General features: G+C 35.2%; 1 protein-coding gene across 1 annotated transcript; it reads left to right on the forward strand.

Moving 5' to 3' along the window:
• Positions 1 to 2,090: 2,090 nt before the first annotated feature.
• Positions 2,091 to 3,077, forward strand: LOC131617209 (cytosolic sulfotransferase 12-like). The gene has a single exon (XM_058888549.1). The coding sequence runs from the start codon at positions 2,091 to 2,093 to the stop codon at positions 3,075 to 3,077; it is 987 nt and encodes a 328-aa protein (XP_058744532.1).
• The last annotated feature ends 19,416 nt before the right edge of the window (positions 3,078 to 22,493 follow it).

Genomic DNA, 22,493 nt, shown 5'->3' on the forward strand with positions numbered 1-22,493 from the left:
TATACATGATATACTAAGATTTTTTATTGGGTCTTGGGTTCAACACTCATTGAAGACAAAATAATTTAGTTTTGATATTTAACCTTTTAACAACCAATCAATAAAGTTAAATATATATATAAAATAAAAAAATTAAAAATAAACTTTCTTTATAAAAAAAATTAAAAAAAATTGTTTTAAAAACAAAAAAAAAACGAATTTCCACGTGGAAATTAAAAAAAAATTAAAAATTAAAAAAAGCCACATGGCGTGCCACGTATACAGATTCTGTTAAAATTTTGATCGATGGTCAAATTTGATGGAATCTTTATTTGGTAAGGTCTACTTAACAAATATTTTTTAAAGGGAGTAAATCAAAACACGCTCGTATGGCATGGGAGTAAAAGTCATTTCACCCTTAAATAAATATGAATAACTTTATTATTATTATATTATATTATATTATATTTAAAACTTAGTTGAAGAAATCCTTTAAAATAAGCTAAAAAAACCTTATGAACAATGTCATAAATTATTTTCATAAGTTCTCTCTAATGAATAGTATTGTAAATTTTACATTAATAGGTAAACTTAAATAATTCAATACAAGTATGCATTTAGTCTTCTTAATCTTTTAATTTGTTAATTTGTTTAAATATTGGTTCACATAAAATAGGTTTTATGTAGGTTAATATATAGGTTTTATGTAGGTTAATATGTTAACCATATCTTTGAAAGATTAGACTTAGATTTAAAAATAAATTTATGATAAACTATTGATCAAATTTTGACTTTAAAATTTTTAAAGATCAGACTCAGACTTAACAAAGTCTATTTCGACCCAACCTATTATCTATACACGTAGATAACATGGAGTAAACTTTGCTCTACCAATCATGTGAAAATGTTTAACATTAATGGGACAAGACAAAAAAATAGCTATAGAAAAACTAAAATTAGGATATTTTCTAAGACTTTTTACACATACACGTAGGGATGGCAAAAAAACCCATACCCGCGGGCATCCGCGGATAAAATCCGTCACGGGCACGGGTTGGATAGCTTAACGGGTATCCGCGGGTATTATAAACGGATATTTAGTTACCCGTTTACTTACGGGTACGGATACGGATTTGATGGTATCCATATTCGCGGGTATCCATATCCGCTAATATTGAATAAAATTACTTAAATATCCTTTTAAAATTAGTATACTTGAATATCTTTTTAATATCAATTAGTATACTTAAATATTCTTTTAACATTTTCTCACATTCTACATCAATATTCATTATAAGATGCTTTTGAATTTAATATAGTAAAAATATAACACATACTTTTCTATTAATAAAAAGACAAATTTTCTATTCAATATATAAAAAATTAGTAAATTTCAATTAAAAAAAATATCCATGGGTATCCATAAATACCCGCGGATATTTAAAATATCACGGATACCCACCCAGCAGATATCCACACGGGTATGGGGCGGATATGGATATCATTTTTATTAAACGGATGGGTAGCGGATGACTAGTATCCGTACCCATGGATATCCATTGCCATCCCTACATACACGTGATATAAAGTCATTGAGTGCAGGTCAATATTCGGCTCATTCCAACTTGTTTTGTTAAATGATTTTTATAGTATATTATTTTTTATTAAATTAAAATAATTTTTTAAATACATTAAATAAAATTGAGTTGAATAATTTGTTATACATTTTAATTTAAATATCCTATCGACTTTTTAAATGCTATCAACTTTATTAGATGATTTATTTAAAATATACTTAAAATAAAAAAACTATTTTGATTAACTTATCATAAAATTGTATATATATTATTTAAGTTTCTCAAATCAAAAACGTAAAAAGCAAGTTAAGTGTGTTTTGCGTTTGTCTACCACCGTTTGAGAAAAGCTGTGCTTTTAATTTGTCAGGTAGGTATGGCACATGAAGAAATGTGATCTATGCTTTATATATATATATATATATATATATATATATATATATATATATATATATATATATATATATATATATATATATATATATAGGTTTAAGGATCTTAACCATAACCAACCAAAAAAGTATTCTTATTAACACCATGGAAAATATAAGTGATGAAAATACTCTTGTACCAAAATACTTGCAACAACATGACATAGGCGAAGAATGTAAGGAGTTGTTAGCCACATTGCCGGTAGAAAAAGGTTGGATTTCAAGTCACTTACATCAATATCAAGGATTTTGGTTTTCTCCAAAGAGACTCCAAGGTGTTTTATCTTGTCAAAAGCACTTTCAAGCTTTTGATACTGATATTCTCTTAATCACTTGCCCTAAATCAGGCACAACTTGGCTCAAAGCATTGACGTTTGCTTTGATAAACCGCAACAAATATCCAAATACTCATAGCAATCATCCTTTGCTCACTACCAACCCTCATGATCTTATTCCCTACTGTGATAAAGATTTGATTCTTGATCTCCAAACAATATCTCCTCCAAGACTCTTCTCTACTCATTTATCTTATGAATCATTGCCAAACTCTGCGAAAGACTCAACTTGCAAGATAATCTATCTAAGTAGAGATCCTAAAGACAATTTTGTTTCATTTTGGCATTTCTCAAACAAGATAAGAGCAATAAGTAGTGGAACACTTCCATTAGAAGATGCTTTTGAGAGTTTCTGTAGAGGAGTAAGTCCTATGGGACCTTTTTGGGAGCATGTAATAGGATATTGGAAGAAAAGTTTGGAAAGTTCAGAGAAGGTTATGTTCTTGACATATGAAGAAATGAAAATGAAACCAGATTTTTATTTGAAAGAAATTGCTAAGTTTTTGGAGTGTCCATTCTCCAAAGAAGAAGAAGCTAAAGGTGTAGTTGAAGATATATTATATTTATGTAGTTTTGAGAAGTTAAGTAACTTGGAAGTCAATAAAATCGGGAAAACAACATCTAATGAAATTGAAACCAAAGCTTTTTTCCGTCTTGGTCAAGTTGGAGATTGGGAAAATATTCTTACAACAGAAATGATTGAGCAAATAAACACTATTACGGAAAAGAAATTTGCTAAACATGGATTGAATTTTTAAAATATGAGAAATTCCAATCAATTTTTACGTTGTAATGTGTTTTGTTTTGTTGAAGCTTGGTTTTGTTCATGTAATTATGTTACTTTGATTTGGTTCTAGTATTTCTTTGCAATTTTATAATTGTGTCTTAATTTAGAAAAGACTTTGCACAAGAGATTTTATGCTACTTTTATCCCTTTAATAAAATTTTACTTATAAAGAAATCTCGCATTTTATTAACTTTTTAATTTTTTTAAATTATTTTATAATTGTAGATGATAGAATTATTCTGTATTTATTTTGTAATAAAATTGTAATTATTAGCTTACCTGAAATTATTCTCCTATTAAGGAAATTAGGTCAACTCTTATGTTCTATATATGCCCTTGCTAGTAATGAGAAATACACAAAAAAAATCATTTAACTTATATGATATCAACCCTAAAAAGATCTTACCTCTCCTCCAAAGTTTCCATCGCCACTATGTTTCCTCCTTTCGCACCACCGCTACCGATTTTCCCCCATCCCTCTCATTTGCACCCTCCCCTTTCTCGCTACGCCCGCACCGCCGTCGGGCCCCTCTTTGTGTCCCACCGCCCGTGCGCAGCCAGTGCCCTAGTGTCGGTTTTCAATGTGCATCGACCTCTCTAGCACCGCCATCCTCTCTCGTATCCACTGTTCACTTTTGTCCTCCCCCGCCTGCGGCACGTCTTCCTCCTCCAACGATGAAAGCAAATTGGTGACGTCTCCTCCCAAGGTTGTCACTTTTTGGCTGCCCAGACACATTTGGCTTAACTCTTCTAGGATAATCATAACGCACAGGTTGTCACTCTTGAGCAGGAATTCTCTAGTGTTCGCATGGAGACTTTTCCAAATGTCTCTACATATTGTCAATGTTTGAAGATGCTTTCTGACCAGTTACAAGATGTCGGTGCTCCTGTGAACATTCATCGCCTTATCCTTCAACTCATATATGACCTTACTGATGCCTATCGGGGTGTTTCCACCTGGATTGGATAGAGCAATTCATTCCCCTCCTTTCACAAGGCATGTTCCATTCTCACATTAGAAGAATCTAGTTTAGCTAAGATGACGCCCTCTGAGTGTTCTACCACTTATCTTACAACCCGTTTACCTTTGAAATTGGTAAACTTCGTTGGTCTCTTCTTAAAGGTCACTTGCGAGATCGACTAGTGAATCTCATAACATCGCTTGTATTTTCAAAGAGTTTTTGTGCGAGTTTAAGTGGTTTCTTTGTAAAAGAGGTGTTCGAAACGGCGTCGAACATTCACGAAATTGAAATTGGAATTATTTATTAATGATCAACTAAGGTTTAGACAAAAAACATGTAAGGAAAACAACAAAGTTTGAATGTAAAAGATATGATATTAAAATTTATAGGAAAAGTAGGTGGTTGAAACATACATAGCCCTTGCTTGACTCATTTTGTAACACCCTTCTAAAACCCCCGCGGAAAATATAATAATAATAATAATAATAATAATAATAATAATAATAATAATAATCAGAGTAAACATGAAATACAAGGATGTCACAATTTCTTTAACATAAAATACCATAGTCATTTGTCATGCCACATGAGGAACCATTTAATATAAACAAAATTCATGTTCAACACAGCGGATTATAACTCATAACATTGCATATTCATCATCCATGCAAGTTACTACAATACAATTATAAAACAACAAAGCCAACAGAGTAATTCGTCTCTAAACTAGCGTTCCCCAGTGTTACAATCAGAGCATGACTCGACACGAACTATGGACTAGCCTACGAGCTATCTGTACCCAATCAAGAAGCCGCTACATCCTTAATCTGAAATCATCAAAGTAAGGGTGAGTTTCATTCGAATTAATAAGCATTATGCAGTCATAAGCAATAAAATCTCATAGTAATTATCATCCACTCAATCATACATATAATCGGAATTATTACAACAAGCAAGCATCAATTCAACAATATTGGCCATCGGCCCACAATTCATCAATTTCATCAATGATCAAGTTATATTAACAACAACTCCTCAATACATCAATCACATAAACACACCAAGGCATAACACTGGATTTCATCCAATCATGTTATAACCAATGCATATGATTCAACTGACACTATGCATGTGGTACCAATACATGGGATACACCCATCCAACTGATCTATTTCATCACCGAGATACAGTTTTAACCAGCACAAATTCCACACAATGGGAATTATGCCCACCATTTTGATCCATTTCATCACCGGGATCCATCACAAAAAATGTATGCCAATGAATGCAACATATAACATGCTTACAACATCACCAATCCGATGTATCACATCGTCTCATTATCATCACCAATTCATCACCGATAAGCATGCATAAGTTTAGCATTCATACAAATATATCACACGCATACATTCACCACAATCCACATGTTAATATTAACAGCATATTAACATTCATAAATTATCAATCATCACCACGATTATACATCGTTACATTTATCATCATTGCACACAATGTAATAAATTATCAAACAACCCAACAGCATAATCACAAAACATGTATCATCTACGACATGTTATATAACAAAATCACTCGTTGGATATCATAATCCCATCACCAACATAAATACATGCATCAATAATCATATATATAAGCACATATACATATACCATATTTCAATTCATCAACAATTAAATCGAGTTTTAAAAATAAAGTCGGCCACTGCCCATTTTATCACTTTATCAAATAAAGCATCTAATTAGCTTCGCAACGCCCAAAACGACACATAAATCGGATACTCGGATCAAAAGTTATGGGTTTTTAAAAATAAAACATTTTTAGAAAAATGCTGCAGAACCCGGGTTGTCCCTACGTGGGAACCGGTTCCTGGCAGCTTCAAAAATCACGTCTCTGGTTTTTACTATGGGGAACCGGGTTGTCCCTACATGGGAACCGGTTCCCAGCTGCCCAGAATCCATACTTCTCTGTTTTTACAAGGGGGAACCGGTTCGTCCCACATGGGAACCGGTTCCTACGTACCTGCACAGCAAAATTCATCATTTTGACAGCATTTACCCTATCCCATTTCCCCAATTTCAGGTACATACGAACATACACACAATTATCATTGATTTTCACACAATTACACATTTCAAACAAGTTATTGACATGTATTAACATCATATATCACAAGTATCAACAGAATCATGTCAATTCATACTAGATTATCCAAACCTAATAAAATTCCCAACCCGACACGTACGATTGAATTACACGATAATCCTAATCAATCTTACCACCTACAATCACATAATGAATACTAACCCGAAGAATCCCCCCTTACCTTAGAGTCGAATCTTCGAAGTTCTTCTCCCCCTTTGGCTCTTCTCACTTTCACGTGTTCTTCTTTTCCTCAGACTCTGTCACTAGTGCTTCCACTTCCTCTTTTCCCAATTCCTTTATTTTATGAAAAAATAAAATAAAATATTATAATGGGCTTGCTTAGTTAACACCCCCTTACTGCTAACCACCACTTTAGGCCCAATGTCAATATTTCATCATTTTCCAAATAATTCCAAATAAAAATAGTAAAATTCCAATTATTTAATTTAAATCCAAATTAAATTAATAAACTGAAATTATGGGGTGTTACAACTCTCCCCCACTAAAAGAGTTTTCGTCCTCGAAAACATACTTCAAGTAAAAGTCCCAGATAAGAGTACTTCATTTGACTCTCCCATTCTTCGTTAACACCTTCTTGGTCGAGTCTCAAAATTCATCTGACATAACCAACACAAGCATATCTCATGCATTCAATTCAGTTCTTACGTTGCATTTGACCATTCCCAGGTGTACCACTCGCTATAACTCCAACGGTTACCAACAATGAACTTCGAGGTGCGATCCATACAATACGCTCAATAACTGAATAATACAATTACACAATCCATGGTATGATCATAACTGATCAACACTGTAGTAATGGATTCCATTTATCCACGTACCAACCTTAGGCACACTCTTCCAATTGAGCGATAAAGTAATACTTACACTTACTCAAAGCAAATTCCCGAGTTACTTCATCTATTAAAAACATTTCCACCATCGGAACGAGCACACATCAGTAGTTATAATTACATAGCTCATCATCCTCAATATACCATTGCTTACAAGATAGCTCAACTGAGTACCACTCTCCACTAAGAATCAAATCAACTTCGTCCTTCGTAGAGTATAATCCCTCATTACATTCATAAATTTACAAAACACCTTACAACAGTACAAAATTATTATGGCATTACATAGTATCAACTCGTTGTCTTAACTTCTCCGAACACATACTCATTAACTACATTCAACCATAATAGGATATCCATTATCTCGGCAATTATTCAAAAGGGTTCTAATCCTTTGGCACGACATCAATATGTCTACGAGATTCCAAATCCAACCTATAGATCAACATATATTCTCTATGTAGGATTCCGACATAATAATTCCTCACTGCTCACGAGTAGCACTCATAACACCACTCTACATCATACTTTCGCTGTACGACTACGACTACTCGTCTTAAGTCACCGTCCAATACTTTACACTCCTCCATATTCACTTCCTCATAAGTTCCCACAATATGGTGAGTGGTTATTCTCACATCTCAGCATTCATCACATCTTATACCATTACGGTAACAAGCAACCTTATACCATCTATATGATTCCGCCTATTATCAACAAGAGATTAAGGGTGATCAAGTCCTCAATTTGTCAATAGGTAGCCGACAATCATATTTAAGCATAAACCGTTGTTACTACATAATAGCGTCTTTTCCGAGTTTGCACCCAAACTCATTAACATCGTCATAGTCTAATAATTCTCTACGGTGTCCTTCTTCTAGATTATTCCTTCTCAACTCGGTAACATCTGGAACACAACTGCGACTTCTAGACCTCATTACACCATCCTCCTCAATTCCGAATTCACCGTCTTTACCTTAGTAATTCAAAGTCGACTTGTCGATCAACTCAACATCAGCTTTCTGACTTTCTCTAATCTCGTCTAGAATACCATTAGTCAGTCTCAGCATACCCAATCCAACATTAGTAGGAACACCTTCACATACCAAACTTAATTCTCTGAATTGTTCAATTAAATCCAACTCTTTCACCATCAGCATCGACATTTTTAGAGGCAACCTCGAACCATACAAATAATGTCACTGCAACATCAAAACAAAACCATGGCTGCCAATTCTAAATCATGAGTCAGATAATTCCTTTCATGCGCTTTCAATCGTCCCGACGCATAGTTACTACTTACTGATTTTACATCAATACACTACCCATCAACGACGCATCACAATATACCACAAATGGTTCCAAAGTCCATTTCACTTTTTCTACTGATTTACTCATCACTCAAATCCATCGATACTTAAATCATCTTTATCATCTTATTCATCAACGACACATTCTACTCGACTTCGTTTCAACAATCGTGGTAATAGGCATCCCTATTCAACACTTATTCATGCTTCCTTAACCGACATCATAATATCTCCTCATAGGACCACTCTATGGTATTTATAACTCTTCCATAAGGTAGAACATAATCTCTCATCTTCGTGGGTTCAAACGACACATTAATCCGACATTCAGAGCTCAAGATACGGACGTTTCCAATCGTTATCCAAATTTGCAACACCGACACCATGCTGCGACATTCTATACAATATCTCCAAACTCTTCAATTGGCACATTTAATTCCTAGAATTGCTTATCAACAAGTCTTTAATTATTCCTTTATTCCGTTCAACTCTGACACTGACATCCCATGTAGCACCAATGAACAGTCTAGTTCTAAGAGCAAGTGCAATCGTAACTTCACCCCTTTCTAACATCATCCTGACACCATTAAATATGTTACAGCTGCTACAACCATTTTTATAAAAAATTTCATCTCGTTAGCTTTCTGATGCTTCAAACGGAACTCAAATCGGATGTCCAGAACTCCAGTTATGAATTTTCGAAATTTCATAACGATTCACCAATTTTCCTGCGATTTGCTTACGGAAATTCTGCTCCAAAACTCATTATTTTCAAATCAATCTCATTATTAACATCATCTTATTACATCTCTTCGCTTCCAAACTTCTTATAACTTAAACAACACATTTCACCGTTGAAGTTCGATTTCTGCAACATCCTGAAACCAAATTCATGTATGCCATCATCAACCTTCTTATCCTTGAGATCATACTCGTGTCTTTGCATTACTCACACTTCGAAACTTTCTCAACAACATCGATAACCTCTACTATCATCTCCATTACTTACTAGTAATCCTACGACAAGGTCTACGACAATACTTCCTTTAATCACTGCTTCAACAGCGACCTTTCACATAGGGCTACTCACACAACAACATCACAGTCCATCAGTAGCACTTGAAGCATCACAACTTCGAAATTCCATTTCTCAGAAATAACCATTATCTACTCCGAGACACTCCGACTGAATAACAACCACAGTCTTCAGCCCATGTCACCTTCACTTCAGAAAACAATAACTCCACACTCTTGTACTGCTGCCATACGCATCACTCTAACATCTTGCATCTGAGACATATCCGAGAAGCATGACTTCTCCCCCACTAGTTTCAATCCCACTTCTGCAAGCAAACAGTTAGAACACACTGAGTACCGACAGTGTTTCACACACATGTCGCATACCGAAAGGAAAAATTAACAACAAGACTCTGGTCACAACGACCGACTATGCTCTGATACCACTATTGTAACACCCTTCTAAAACCCCCGCGGAAAATATAATAATAATAATAATAATAATAATAATCAGAGTAAACATGAAATACAAGGATGTCACAATTTCTTTAACATAAAATACCATAGTCATTTGTCATGCCACATGAGGAACCATTTAATATAAACAAAATTCATGTTCAACACAGCGGATTATATCTCATAACATTGCATATTCATCATCCATGCAAGTTACTACAATACAATTATAAAACAACAAAGCCAACAGAGTAATTCGTCTCTAAACTAGCGTTCCCCAGTGTTACAATCAGAGCATGACTCGACACGAACTATGGACTAGCCTACGAGCTATCTGTACCCAATCAAGAAGCCGCTACATCCTTAATCTGAAATCATCAAAGTAAGGGTGAGTTTCATTCAAATTAATAAGCATTATGCAGTCATAAGCAATAAAATCTCATAGTAATTATCATCCACTCAATCATACATATAATCGGAATTATTACAACAAGCAAGCATCAATTCAACAATATTGGCCATCGGCCCACAACTCATCAATTTCATCAATGATCAAGTTATATTAACAACAACTCCTCAATACATCAATCACATAAACACACCAAGGCATAACACTGGATTTCATCCAATCATGTTATAACCAATGCATATGATTCAACTGACACTATGCATGTGGTACCAATACATGGGATACACCCATCCAACTGATCTATTTCATCACCGAGATACAGTTTTAACCAGCACAAATTCCACACAATGGGAATTATGCCCACCATTTTGATCCATTTCATCACCGGGATCCATCACAAAAAATGTATGCCAATGAATGCAACATATAACATGCTTACAACATCACCAATCCGATGTATCACATCGTCTCATTATCATCACCAATTCATCACCGATAAGCATGCATAAGTTTAGCATTCATACAAATATATCACACGCATACATTCACCACAATCCACATGTTAATATTAACAGCATATTAACATTCATAAATTATCAATCATCACCACGATTATACATCGTTACATTTATCATCATTGCACACAATGTAGTAAATTATCAAACAACCCAACAGCATAATCACAAAACATGTATCATCTACGACATGTTATATAACAAAATCACTCGTTGGATATCATAATCCCATCACCAACATAAATACATGCATCAATAATCATATATATAAGAACATATACATATACCATATTTCAATTCATCAACAATTAAATCGAGTTTTAAAAATAAAGTCGGCCACTGCCCATTTTATCACTTTATCAAATAAAGCATCTAATTAGCTTCGCAACGCCCAAAACGGCACATAAATCGGATACTCGGATCAAAAGTTATGGGTTTTTAAAAATAAAACATTTTTAGAAAAATGCTGCAGAACCCGGGTTGTCCCTACGTGGGAACCGGTTCCTGGCAGCTTCAAAAATCACGTCTCTGGTTTTTACAATGGGGAACCGGGTTGTCCCTACATGGGAACCGGTTCCCAGCTGCCCAGAATCCATACTTCTCTGTTTTTACAAGGGGGAACCGGTTCGTCCCACATGGGAACCGGTTCCTACGTACCTGCACAGCAAAATTCATCATTTTGACAGCATTTACCCTATCCCATTTCCCCAATTTCAGGTACATACGAACATACACACAATTATCATTGATTTTCACACAATTACACATTTCAAACAAGTTATTGACATGTATTAACATCATATATCACAAGTATCAACAGAATCATGTCAATTCATACTAGATTATCAAAACCTAATAAAATTCCCAACCCGACACGTACGATTGAATTACACGATAATCCTAATCAATCTTACCACCTACAATCACATAATGAATACTAACCCGAAGAATCCCCCCTTACCTTAGAGTCGAATCTTCGAAGTTCTTCTCCCCCTTTGGCTCTTCTCACTTTCACGTGTTCTTCTTTTCCTCAGACTCTGTCACTAGTGCTTCCACTTCCTCTTTTCCCAATTCCTTTATTTTATGAAAAAATAAAATAAAATATTATAATGGGCTTGCTTAGTTAACACCCCCTTACTGCTAACCACCACTTTAGGCCCAATGTCAATATTTCATCATTTTCCAAATAATTCCAAATAAAAATACTAAAATTCCAATTATTTAATTTAAATCCAAATTAAATTAATAAACTGAAATTATGGGGTGTTACACATATGTTATTTCCCTCCAAAACTTCCCATTTGCGTGATATGAACTATTCATTTGAACTTGTGGGCCTTTACCTGCTTCTTGGGCCTTTGGCACTTCTGGGCCCAATGAAGTGTTTGGTACATTTGTACTTTTGTCCTTTTCGACTGGAAGAAGAAACAGACATTTTTAATTACCTTTCTCAGTGCATGCTGACGACATTTTAATCATGACTTTCTTTTCAAACGTCAAGTCGGTGCACATGCAGCCACTTCCCTACTTTTTAGCTTCAACTCCCTAGGATCAACGTGGCCCCCAGCTCCAACAACTTCCTCAAACATTTTCCATTCACCTAACACGTGTTTGCCCACGAACCATAGTTTTCTCCACTCTCTTCCCAAACATTTGGGTTTTTTTGGCAGTATAAATACCAATTTTACTCCTTTAGTTTTCATTTTAGGCTCACTTTACACTCTTCAGTATTTTTGCATTCTTTATCTCCTTGTTTTAGTTCCTTCAAAGATGACCTTTGTATTTGCATTTCTTTTGTTTCAAACTCTCTAAACTTCTCAATGGCTTCAAACCAAGTTATTGACATTCTCCAAAACCCTGATGACGTATTTTTGGTTTCAGATATGACCGATTTGCTACATGGCCCTAGCCCACAACCCTTCGTGTTAGAACCACTGTTGGCTCACATTATACTTGTAGCATCACATAATTCTTCACCATAAGCATACAACATTATTTGGCATTTCACAATAATCAAATAGCTTTCATTCATATTTCACATCAAACATATAACATGACTTAACATTTTACAATAAGCATATAACCTCAAGTCACATTTTACATCTATAATTATAACATCAATCACAATCACACAATCTTTTAGGAATATACATGAATAATATGCAATGCTCATCTCCTCTACTCCCATGCATATGGTACCATCACCGCATTCAAAGTTATTTTATTGAAATCCTAAAACACCAAACTAAAGTCCTAAAACACTGGACCAAAGTCCTAAAACACCGTACCAGAGTCCTAAACTAACTCTAAAATATATGATGCACGATTCTTGATGTCATACCCCTAAAATTTGCCCATCATATTTTTACTGGTAAGCTTATTCAAGTATCAAAGGTTCAAGGTTGGACTAAGTGCACGCTCTCCTAATCAAACCGCCATCTAGGGTTTTGTCTCTCTCCGAGTAAAACCATGTTCTGATACCTCAGGTGGACTTCATGGCCTCTCATATGCTTCAAAGTATCTTCATGCCAATTTTCAAGCCCTGATTCATAAGATTACTCATTCAACGGCTCAAATGGTCAACAATCGACTAATTTAACCTGAAAGTCAACTATGGTCAAATCACAGTCAAAGCTCTTGAATTTTGGCCAACATCAATATTTTGAAGTCACATTCATCATTTGATCAAGTATTGACCATGATTCATCAAGGAAAGCTTTAAAATCAACAAAAGTACAAGTTGCAAAATTAGGGTTTTGGACTAAAAGTCAACCCAACTTTGACTGGCCATAAGGCTCTCATACTTTATCATAAATTCCTAAACCAAAGCTTATTCTTAAGGAAATTAAATTCTCTACAACTTTGAAGTTGGGTCCAAAGTCAAGAAATGCACCATTTGAGAGATATGAGCCAAAACATTACAGGTCCTTTTAGAAGCTCGCAAAAAGCTGTTTTTTGTCAGGAGCAATATCATCAAGATAAAAGCTCCAAATGGAAAATATGTTCCAGAGTGGCTTTTAGAGGACATATTGGGATTTCCATAAAGTACAAGAACATATTCATAGGGTTAAAACTAAGAGAGTTATGGCTTGGTAAAGTTGAGTAATTTTGGAAAAGTGCACAAAAGCCAATGTGAACAAATTGGATTTGTTGAACCAATGGGCTTAAGATATGGATTCCCAACGTGACTATGGCCCATATAAGGACTCTTAAACCTTTTATTTTATTTTTATGATATTTATTTTTATTTATTTGAATTTTTATTCATTTAAACATTAATAAATCATATAAAATACAAAATAAATTGTTTTAAATCAAAGATTGGTTTTCAAATCAACTTTAATCATTCAATACATCCCAAATATTTGATCCAAAGCGTGGCAAGTGAATAAAAGAGAGATTTGGTGCAAAAATAGAAAAATTAAATTTCAAGATTCATTTAAATCCCAATCTTCTCAATCAACAAGATTTGATTCATATTTGTTGACCTAATACATGCTCCTATATATAGACAACAAGATCAGAGCATAAGAGGACGCTTTTTGCAGCCAAGGAATATGGTTACACGTTCAAAAAACCTTCAATACCAAGGCACGAAGAAAATCTTTTCACAGTCACTTTCAGCCCACTCCATTGATCCCATTCCATCCCTTAAGGTGCCTAGAGCAATTCCTAATCCTTCTTGAAGCTTGCAACGCATGAGGACGTCCTCCCTCAGTTGCACCGGTGGTGGTATATTCTTCAATTCCGAATATTTTTATTTTAGGCCATTTAAATGAATTTGATGAATCTTTCCATGTTCAGGTTGATGTTTAGGACTGTTTAGAATAATCGTTCTTGAGTTTTTGTGTAGATATGGATACTTGTCATGTTTAGGGCACGACTTCGTTTTTTTTCATACCTCATTATACAGTCCGTTTCAGCCAAAACTAAGAGCACCATTGAATTCGTGGCCCTCGATTTAGGTGATCTGGGTTGTCCTCCTTTTGTTTTTGTTGATTTCGTAGGTTTTGGTCGTCGACCCCGCCGGAGAAGACAACCGGAATTTCACCGGTTCGGCTGCTCTGTGTCATGGGATTTGGTTGACTGCACGCGTGGCTCCTTCATGATCTCCCATTGGCCAGTCAACCAATTATGTTTCTCTCCTCACGCGTGATTGGATGATGTGCGAAGCAGTAGGCCCAGGGTTGACTTTATTTGAATTATCATCTTTTAAGTGTATTTAATTATTTTCGTGTGATGTTATATCAGCGTATGAACACAGCACAATTGGTAACGAGAGGAAAGGCGCTTCTTTGAGAACCTGGGTTTGATCCCCAGGCTTGGTATTGTTATTTTTACAAATTGTTTCTTTGCAGATCCCGTACCTCCAACCCACGCAAAGCCTACGCTACACCTTCAATCACCACCATCAGATTTCCACCAGCATCAGATACAACGCTTTGGGATACACAGACACACCATGGAGCCTAACAAGTCAACCTCACAGGATTTCTAGCCCCAGGTTTTGTTTCATTGTGTCATTTGCTTATTTTAAGTTGTTTTTTAGCTATTTAATAATTAACTCTTTTACTTTAACCATTTAAAATTAGAATTAGATTTTTATTTTATTTAAATTAGTTAATATAGTATTAGGGTTTAATTTAGGAATTAGGTTTTTGATCAATCAATTTAATACTTTTAATAATTAGGATTTTTATTAGTTAAATTAGGATTAACATTTTAATTATTAGGATTAAATATTAATTATTTAAAATAAATAGATTTGGTTTTTTTTAATTAGGATAAGTTTTAGTTAATTAGGATTAGATTAATATTTAGGTTTTAATTATTTAGGCTAATTGATAATTTAGGTTTAATTTTAGGTTTAGCCTTTAAACATCACAAACCATAGATAACCCTAGAAACCTTAAGGTAGGTGTTGCCCATTAACCGTAGGTTTAGGTTCGCCTTTTGTAATCAAACATTGAATTTCTTCAAACGCGATTCTCTTCTAACCTCATACTCCCTTGATTGTCGCATGCCTTTTAATTTTAATTGTTTATTTTATTTAAATTTTGCTTTTTATTATTTATTTTAAATTCTAGAAAATATGTATAGGTCGCAATAAGTTTTCTTGTAATAGTTTAGGTTTATAATTTCGGCCCTTTATTTTCCTACCTTTACTTTCTGAACCTTATAACTATAACTGTGGTTTATATTTTCTGCTGATATTTTAACTGCGTGGTTAGTAATTTAGGGAGTGAAAACAATGAACTGAATTCAGATCACTAATTTTACAAGATAAAATATCCAAACTGAATCACTTGATTGTGGCACACACACACCTTTATGGTAACCCTTCTTATGATGCCTGTTGCCTTTCGATTTAAAAAATAGTCAAGTCCCTCGAATACGAGGATGCCTTAGCAATTTTTCCCTCAGTTCATTATCATCATCAAAGATCATAAGTCCCTTCGAGTTTCCTAAACAAAAATGATTTTGTCCCTCGATGTTGCCTCGGTTAAATGATGATTGTCCCTTCGAACGCTAAGGTATCCTCACTGGTTGCTTAATGAATATTATATCCTTCCCTGAGACTACCTGCCCTCTTTATGGTAGGGACAGTCTTATGGCGAACGATAATTCCGATGACCCTTTTCAAATCCAGTGAAAGGACTATTTTCCCTCTTTATGGTATGGATAGCCCTTTCAAACAAAAGTCTTAAAGAACAGAAAAATTAAACTTAGGGTAGGTGCTCTTAAATGCTTGCTCTATTCAAATTCAAATCAAAAATACTTTTCCCACTTTTTTTCAAATCAATTCAAAAAGGCTACGCTTATTTTACAAGCTAAAGTCCTTATTCAAATCCTTTTTCTATTTACACACTACACTTTAAACATTTTGAAAACAAAAAGTGAGCTAAGCAATTAAGAGCCCATGGATAACCATGGATACAAAGGGTTCTTACACCTTCCCTTTGTATAACTTACCCCCGAACTCAAAGTCTTTTAAAAGGTCTTTTTCTGTTCTTTTAGCCTTTCTAATTGGATAAAATAAAAGTCGGTGGCGAATCTTGCTATCCACATATTTAAGAGTCAGTTCTCCCACCGTATTACTCTTGAAACAAAGCAATCTTCCATCTGAACCTCTAACACCAAAGTTTGACACTACCAGTTAAGGCTAACATTAGTTCTAGCGAAACTAATAACACAGTCAATTAGGCTAAAACACCGCTCTTTCAAACCTAAACATAATCAACACCAATATTTAACATTGTCAGTTAAGGCTAACAATGGCTCAACCTCTCGGTTTTAACACAGTCATTCATAATACGCTGTTATATCACATTAACACTGCACTTGTGTGCTAGCCTTAACAACTTAATCTCATATAGATATTATCAAGACATTGGGCTAAATCCATAAACATGGACAACTTGATTCACATAAACATTTCATTGATACATTTGCTATCCGCATATTTAAGAGTCAGTTCTCCCACCGTATTACTCTTGAAACAAAGCAACTTCCATCTGAACCTCTAACACCAAAGTTTGACACTACCAGTTAAGGCTAACACTAGTTCTAGCGAAACTAATAACACAGTCAATTAGGCTAAAACACCGCTCTTTCAAACCTAAACATAATCAACACCAATATTTAACATTGTCAGTTAAGGCTAACACTGGCTCTTACGAACCTCTCGGTTTTAACACAGTCATTCATAATACGATGTTATATCACATCAACACTGCACTTGTGTGATAGCCTTAAGAACTTAATCTCATATAGATATTATCAAGACATTGGGCTAAATCCATAAACATGGACAACTTGATTCACATAAACATTTCATTGATACATTTGACTCATTTCCTTAAACTCCCAGCATTTTATTCACACATTAGTGATCAACCATTGGACTAATGTCCTCAATATCCATATTTTAATTCACATAAACATTTTATCGGAGCATTGGACTTACGTCCTAAACATTGCACCACTTTACACAATAAATATTTCTCACAATATCATTCATACATATAAACATCGAAAGAATGTTACCATGTTCACAATATGATTCACACATATAAACATAGTGAGGCATTACCATATTTCACAACATCATTTACATATATAAACATCACGGGGAATTACCATATTCACAATATCATTTACACATACAAACATCATTAGGGATTAACATAATCACAACATCATTGACACATATAAACATCATGATGAATTTCCCTAAGAAAGATCTATGTCTTAGCTTTCCAACGCCTCTGACCGCTTTTCATTCCGAGTTATGGAACTCAAGTTGTGGCTCAAAATCACACAGGATGCTGAAATAAGAGTGCTGCTACGGGCACCCGTAGTAGCCACTACAACAGTAATAGGAAAGCCCTATCTCATACAAAAACCAAAGAGATTCTACATACCACCCATAATAGACATTACGAGCCGTAGGAGAGTCCAACGAAAGGGCTTCTCTCAAAGTGCATTTTTTCCCACTTGGGACTTAAAAATGACCATTTTTCAGTCGATTCACACTGTGCAAGTCCAATTCAATATAGTGTTCAAATCCTATATCTTAACAACTTTACACAAGTATCACACAAGGTAACTTTATGATTTTTAAAAGATGATAATGTAAGAATATTCAAGTAATGTGATTCCCTTCTTAGTTCTAACAAGTTTGATTATGCATATGAATTCATAATGGCAATTGGAGTGTAACAATCATTCATAACCATGTAAAAAAAGATAGTAAGGTAAGAATCAAACAATTCATAACTCAAAATAACATACATTCACAATCCACTAACCCAACTCCAATTTCATGCATAGCCCAAGGTGATAAGAGAGATTCATGACCTAGGGTATATGAATCATCATCTCTTGAGGAATCCCCATACAATTCCATACAACATTAGGGGTTCGAGGAAAATCCCTCTACCCTAGACATATGATACTCATCTATAGAACAATTTATTCCCCTTACCTTGTTATTGCAGAAATTCTCTTGTGAAGCTCTAAACAATGGCAGAATCTCTTCCTTGCACAATATCTACTACGATCTCTTTGATGAATTATGGGCTTTCTCTTATATTTTTTTAGAGAAGAATGTTTTCTTAAGGAGAAGATGGAGGCTAGGGTTTTATCTCTTTTTCTAATATAGTACATGTTTTTCTTCTTTTCCTTTCTCTCTCTCTAATTCCCCCTTTTTTAATAAAAAACCGATCTTTATTCTCCCTATTCTCTATTTTCTAAATTTTTCTCTTTTCCCTAAAACATTGATTTTTATTTTCTTTTACTTCTAATTTACTAATAATAATAACAACAACAATAATAACAATATTAATATTTATTTCTATTCACACCTGCACTAGCCTTATTGTCTTATTATCTCTTTTTCTCATTAACCAATTTCCTTTTTCCCATTTAATCCACCTAATTATAATCACTTAATTACCACTTATCCATAGTAATAATAATAATAATAATCATTATTATTCAATAATAAAATCAGAAAATTAAAATAAAAATCCAAATAACAACGAATAATATTCTTATAAGGTCTTGATACAATCATTGTAAGGTCTTGATACAATCATTGTAGCTCCTGGATGAATATTCAAACCACTCTTATGACCTTCTTCCAAAATCAAAGGAAAACAGTGAATTCGACTGAAATCAAATCCACCCTTCCACCGTAAATCAAGTTAAAGGGCGAGAAGAGCCCAGAGACGCACCCTCGACCAAGGATCTAGTTCGACATATGATACGAGCACGAGACTTCATCCTCAACATAGTCAAAGCCTTTAACCGAGAAAAATAACCTCCAAGACAGAACAATGGTTAATGAGCCTTGTCGGGGGGCTCATGAGCTTGCTTGGGACATTCACGACCCTCCTCGAGGGACTCAGGAATCTCGCTGGGAAATCCATAAACCTTGTCGGGAAACTCACAAATCTCGTAGAGGCATTCATGAGTATCCCCAGGGAATTCGTAAGTCTCCTCAGGGTATTAATGAGACTCGTCGTGAAACTCGTAGCTAAATTTATCCAACTAAACAGAAAATCCACGAACTTGCCAAGAACTTCTTTGAAAGTTTCTAAGTCTACCACAAAATCCTTAGAGTAAAACCCTAAAACTAACTTATGGTGAAAAGGTGAGATTACTTACTTAGAAGATGAAGAACGGAGAAACTTGACGGTGGTGAAAGTTTCGGTAGGCGGAAGAACCTCAAGAAGGTTGTGAGCCGAAGGAGAACAGAGCAAGGCAACAAAAGACTGGGGAAATATTCTAAATGACCTTCCTCATTTCCTTTTATAACCAACCCCAGCACGCAGGGAAACGCGAAATAGGTCATTATTGCCTAGACCCCTAGGCCATGATGACACATTTAATAGCCGCCACGTATGGAGCATTAAAGTTCTGACTTTTCACTTTCCCAAGGAAACACTCCTTATTGTCAGACAGAGGGCAAGATCTATCAAACGCTTCACGTCCCAAATTTGAGCTCGCAACACGCCATCACCTTGACCTATACACCCGGATGACGCTCGATCACATACGAACTCATGTCTCCCCCCGAGCACGTTCTTAGAGGCCAAATCCAAGCAGAGATCCGTTCCCTCGACGTGGCGAGCAGCACCTCTAACAACAAGCGTGTGTGTACTCGATCACATTTCCTCAACATAATTCATAATGCCTCCACTGAGCTAGTGCATAAACGAGCGCATCTCCTCGACTTAGCTCACATCTCCTCGACATGGCTCACTATCTCCAACACCAAGCTTGAGAATGGTCAAATGCATCTCCTCGACACGTTTCACGATGTTTCCTTGACGACGGCATAACGTCTTAGTCAACGAGCTTGTCTTTGCCAAGTGAAACTATCGAGAAACGTCAGCTACAACACTGACCTGACATCATGACACGACTCAGGGATTCTTTTATATTCCTCGACATAATCATTACTCCTTTAACTAGAAGCAACGAGTTGGGGGGGGCTCTTGTTCAGGACTAGGCATTTGGCTGGTCCACCGTCGCGCATGGCCCAATCCGGCAAAGCTGCTATGAAGATCCAACGGAACGATCCGATTGATTATAGCCTTTGGGAACGTCACATCCATGCGCCTCTCTAAGAGCACGTGATCAACTTCCCACTGAAAGAATCGGTCATCCACCTCTGAGTCCCACAGGAAGTTGATCCAGGAAGAAGGTTATGTGCTGACCTTGCCTAGGGATGTCAACTTGTCTCCGTTAGCGGGGATCCCCATGGAGATTCCCCGTTTAAGGCCCCAAAGACTAGGAAATTTCCCCCCGCGGGGATGGGGATAGGGAACAAAGTCTCCCCGAAGGAACTTCGGGGACGGGGTGGCATAAACATCCCCCACCCCGTGGAGTCTTCGCCCCGCCTAAAATAGCGTAATATCCTTAATTAATATATAATTTTAAATTTATTATGTAAGTTTATTTGTCATTTCATATAATTAATCTTATACACAAATTTAAAAATATATGTATTGTTAGTAAAAGAGTGAGATTTAAATGATAGATTAAATATTGTTAAAACAATATATTTATTATAAAGGAATAATTTTTAAATTTCTTGTGGTTAGTTTTTGAAGCTTTTACTATTAATTTGGTTTAAAATAAAAAATAAAAAATTTCTTGTGGTTAGTTTTTGAAGCTTTTACTATTAATTTGGTTTAAAATAAAAAATAAAAAATCATGTCTATAAACCCTAGGGATCTGTGGAGACCCGCGGGGATGGGGAAAAAAATCCCCCCGTAGCGGGGATCCGAAGCGGGGATGGGGAATATATTAGAGGGCGGGGATTGTGATGAGAATGTATCCCCCGCCCTCGCCCCGCCCCATTGACATCCCTAACCTTGCCCTACCCATGTAGGGTCCTGTAAGCCTTCTGTTTTAGGCCTGCGAATCCAGCTCAAAACATAAGGCCTTGGCCCAGCGCTGGGGGCACTATAAATACCCTCTTTCACAAGAGGATCTGATATTCAATTTATTCTCTACATTCGTACTTGCTCTTCTTACTCTGATTCTCGCTTTGGCATCAGAGTGTCTTGTAGGTACATCCCCCTCATGCTCTTTGGACCCACCACAATCCAGTTTGTAGACCACGACAATCGTCTTATCTCGATAAAATCATACATTTATCACATAAGTTAAAAAATAATAGGATGACTTGTGACAATATTAAGTTGTCGAAACATTTGTTAAAAATACATTTATCCCATAAGTTAAAAAAAATAGGAGATATGATTTTAAAAACTATTTAAGAATATTATGTTTTGGAAAGCAATGTGGTTAAAGAACAAATTTGAGTAAGAAGAATTAGTTATAAATTAATTCATATAACTGCTTTTAATATAGCCAGCCAATAGACCGATTCAAGTAAATTAAAATCAACACACTCACAAAGTAGAGTCCCATATGTTATAAAAGGATTTACTTTAGAGAGAAAGTCTATTTGATTTTCTTGAAATTTTTAGTTTGGACATTCATGACGCTTTTAAGTCATTATAAATTTTCGAGTTATATAAGATAAATGTTAAAATTATATATTTTTACTAGACACAATCCTGAAATAATATGGTGCAACATGTGAAAATTTTGTGTCAATAAACTTAAAGCAGATGGTTTGTAAGCTGAAAAAGTTCACTTCTGATTTAATATTGTTGTCTTG

Source organism: Vicia villosa, linkage group LG7, assembly GCF_029867415.1.
Source record: "Vicia villosa cultivar HV-30 ecotype Madison, WI linkage group LG7, Vvil1.0, whole genome shotgun sequence".
Lineage (NCBI taxonomy): Eukaryota > Viridiplantae > Streptophyta > Magnoliopsida > Fabales > Fabaceae > Vicia > Vicia villosa.

Coding starts and splice junctions, on each gene's coding strand:
- LOC131617209 (XM_058888549.1), top strand. CDS start 2,091: ATGGAAAATATAAGTGATGAAAATACTCTTGTACCAAAATACTTGCAA.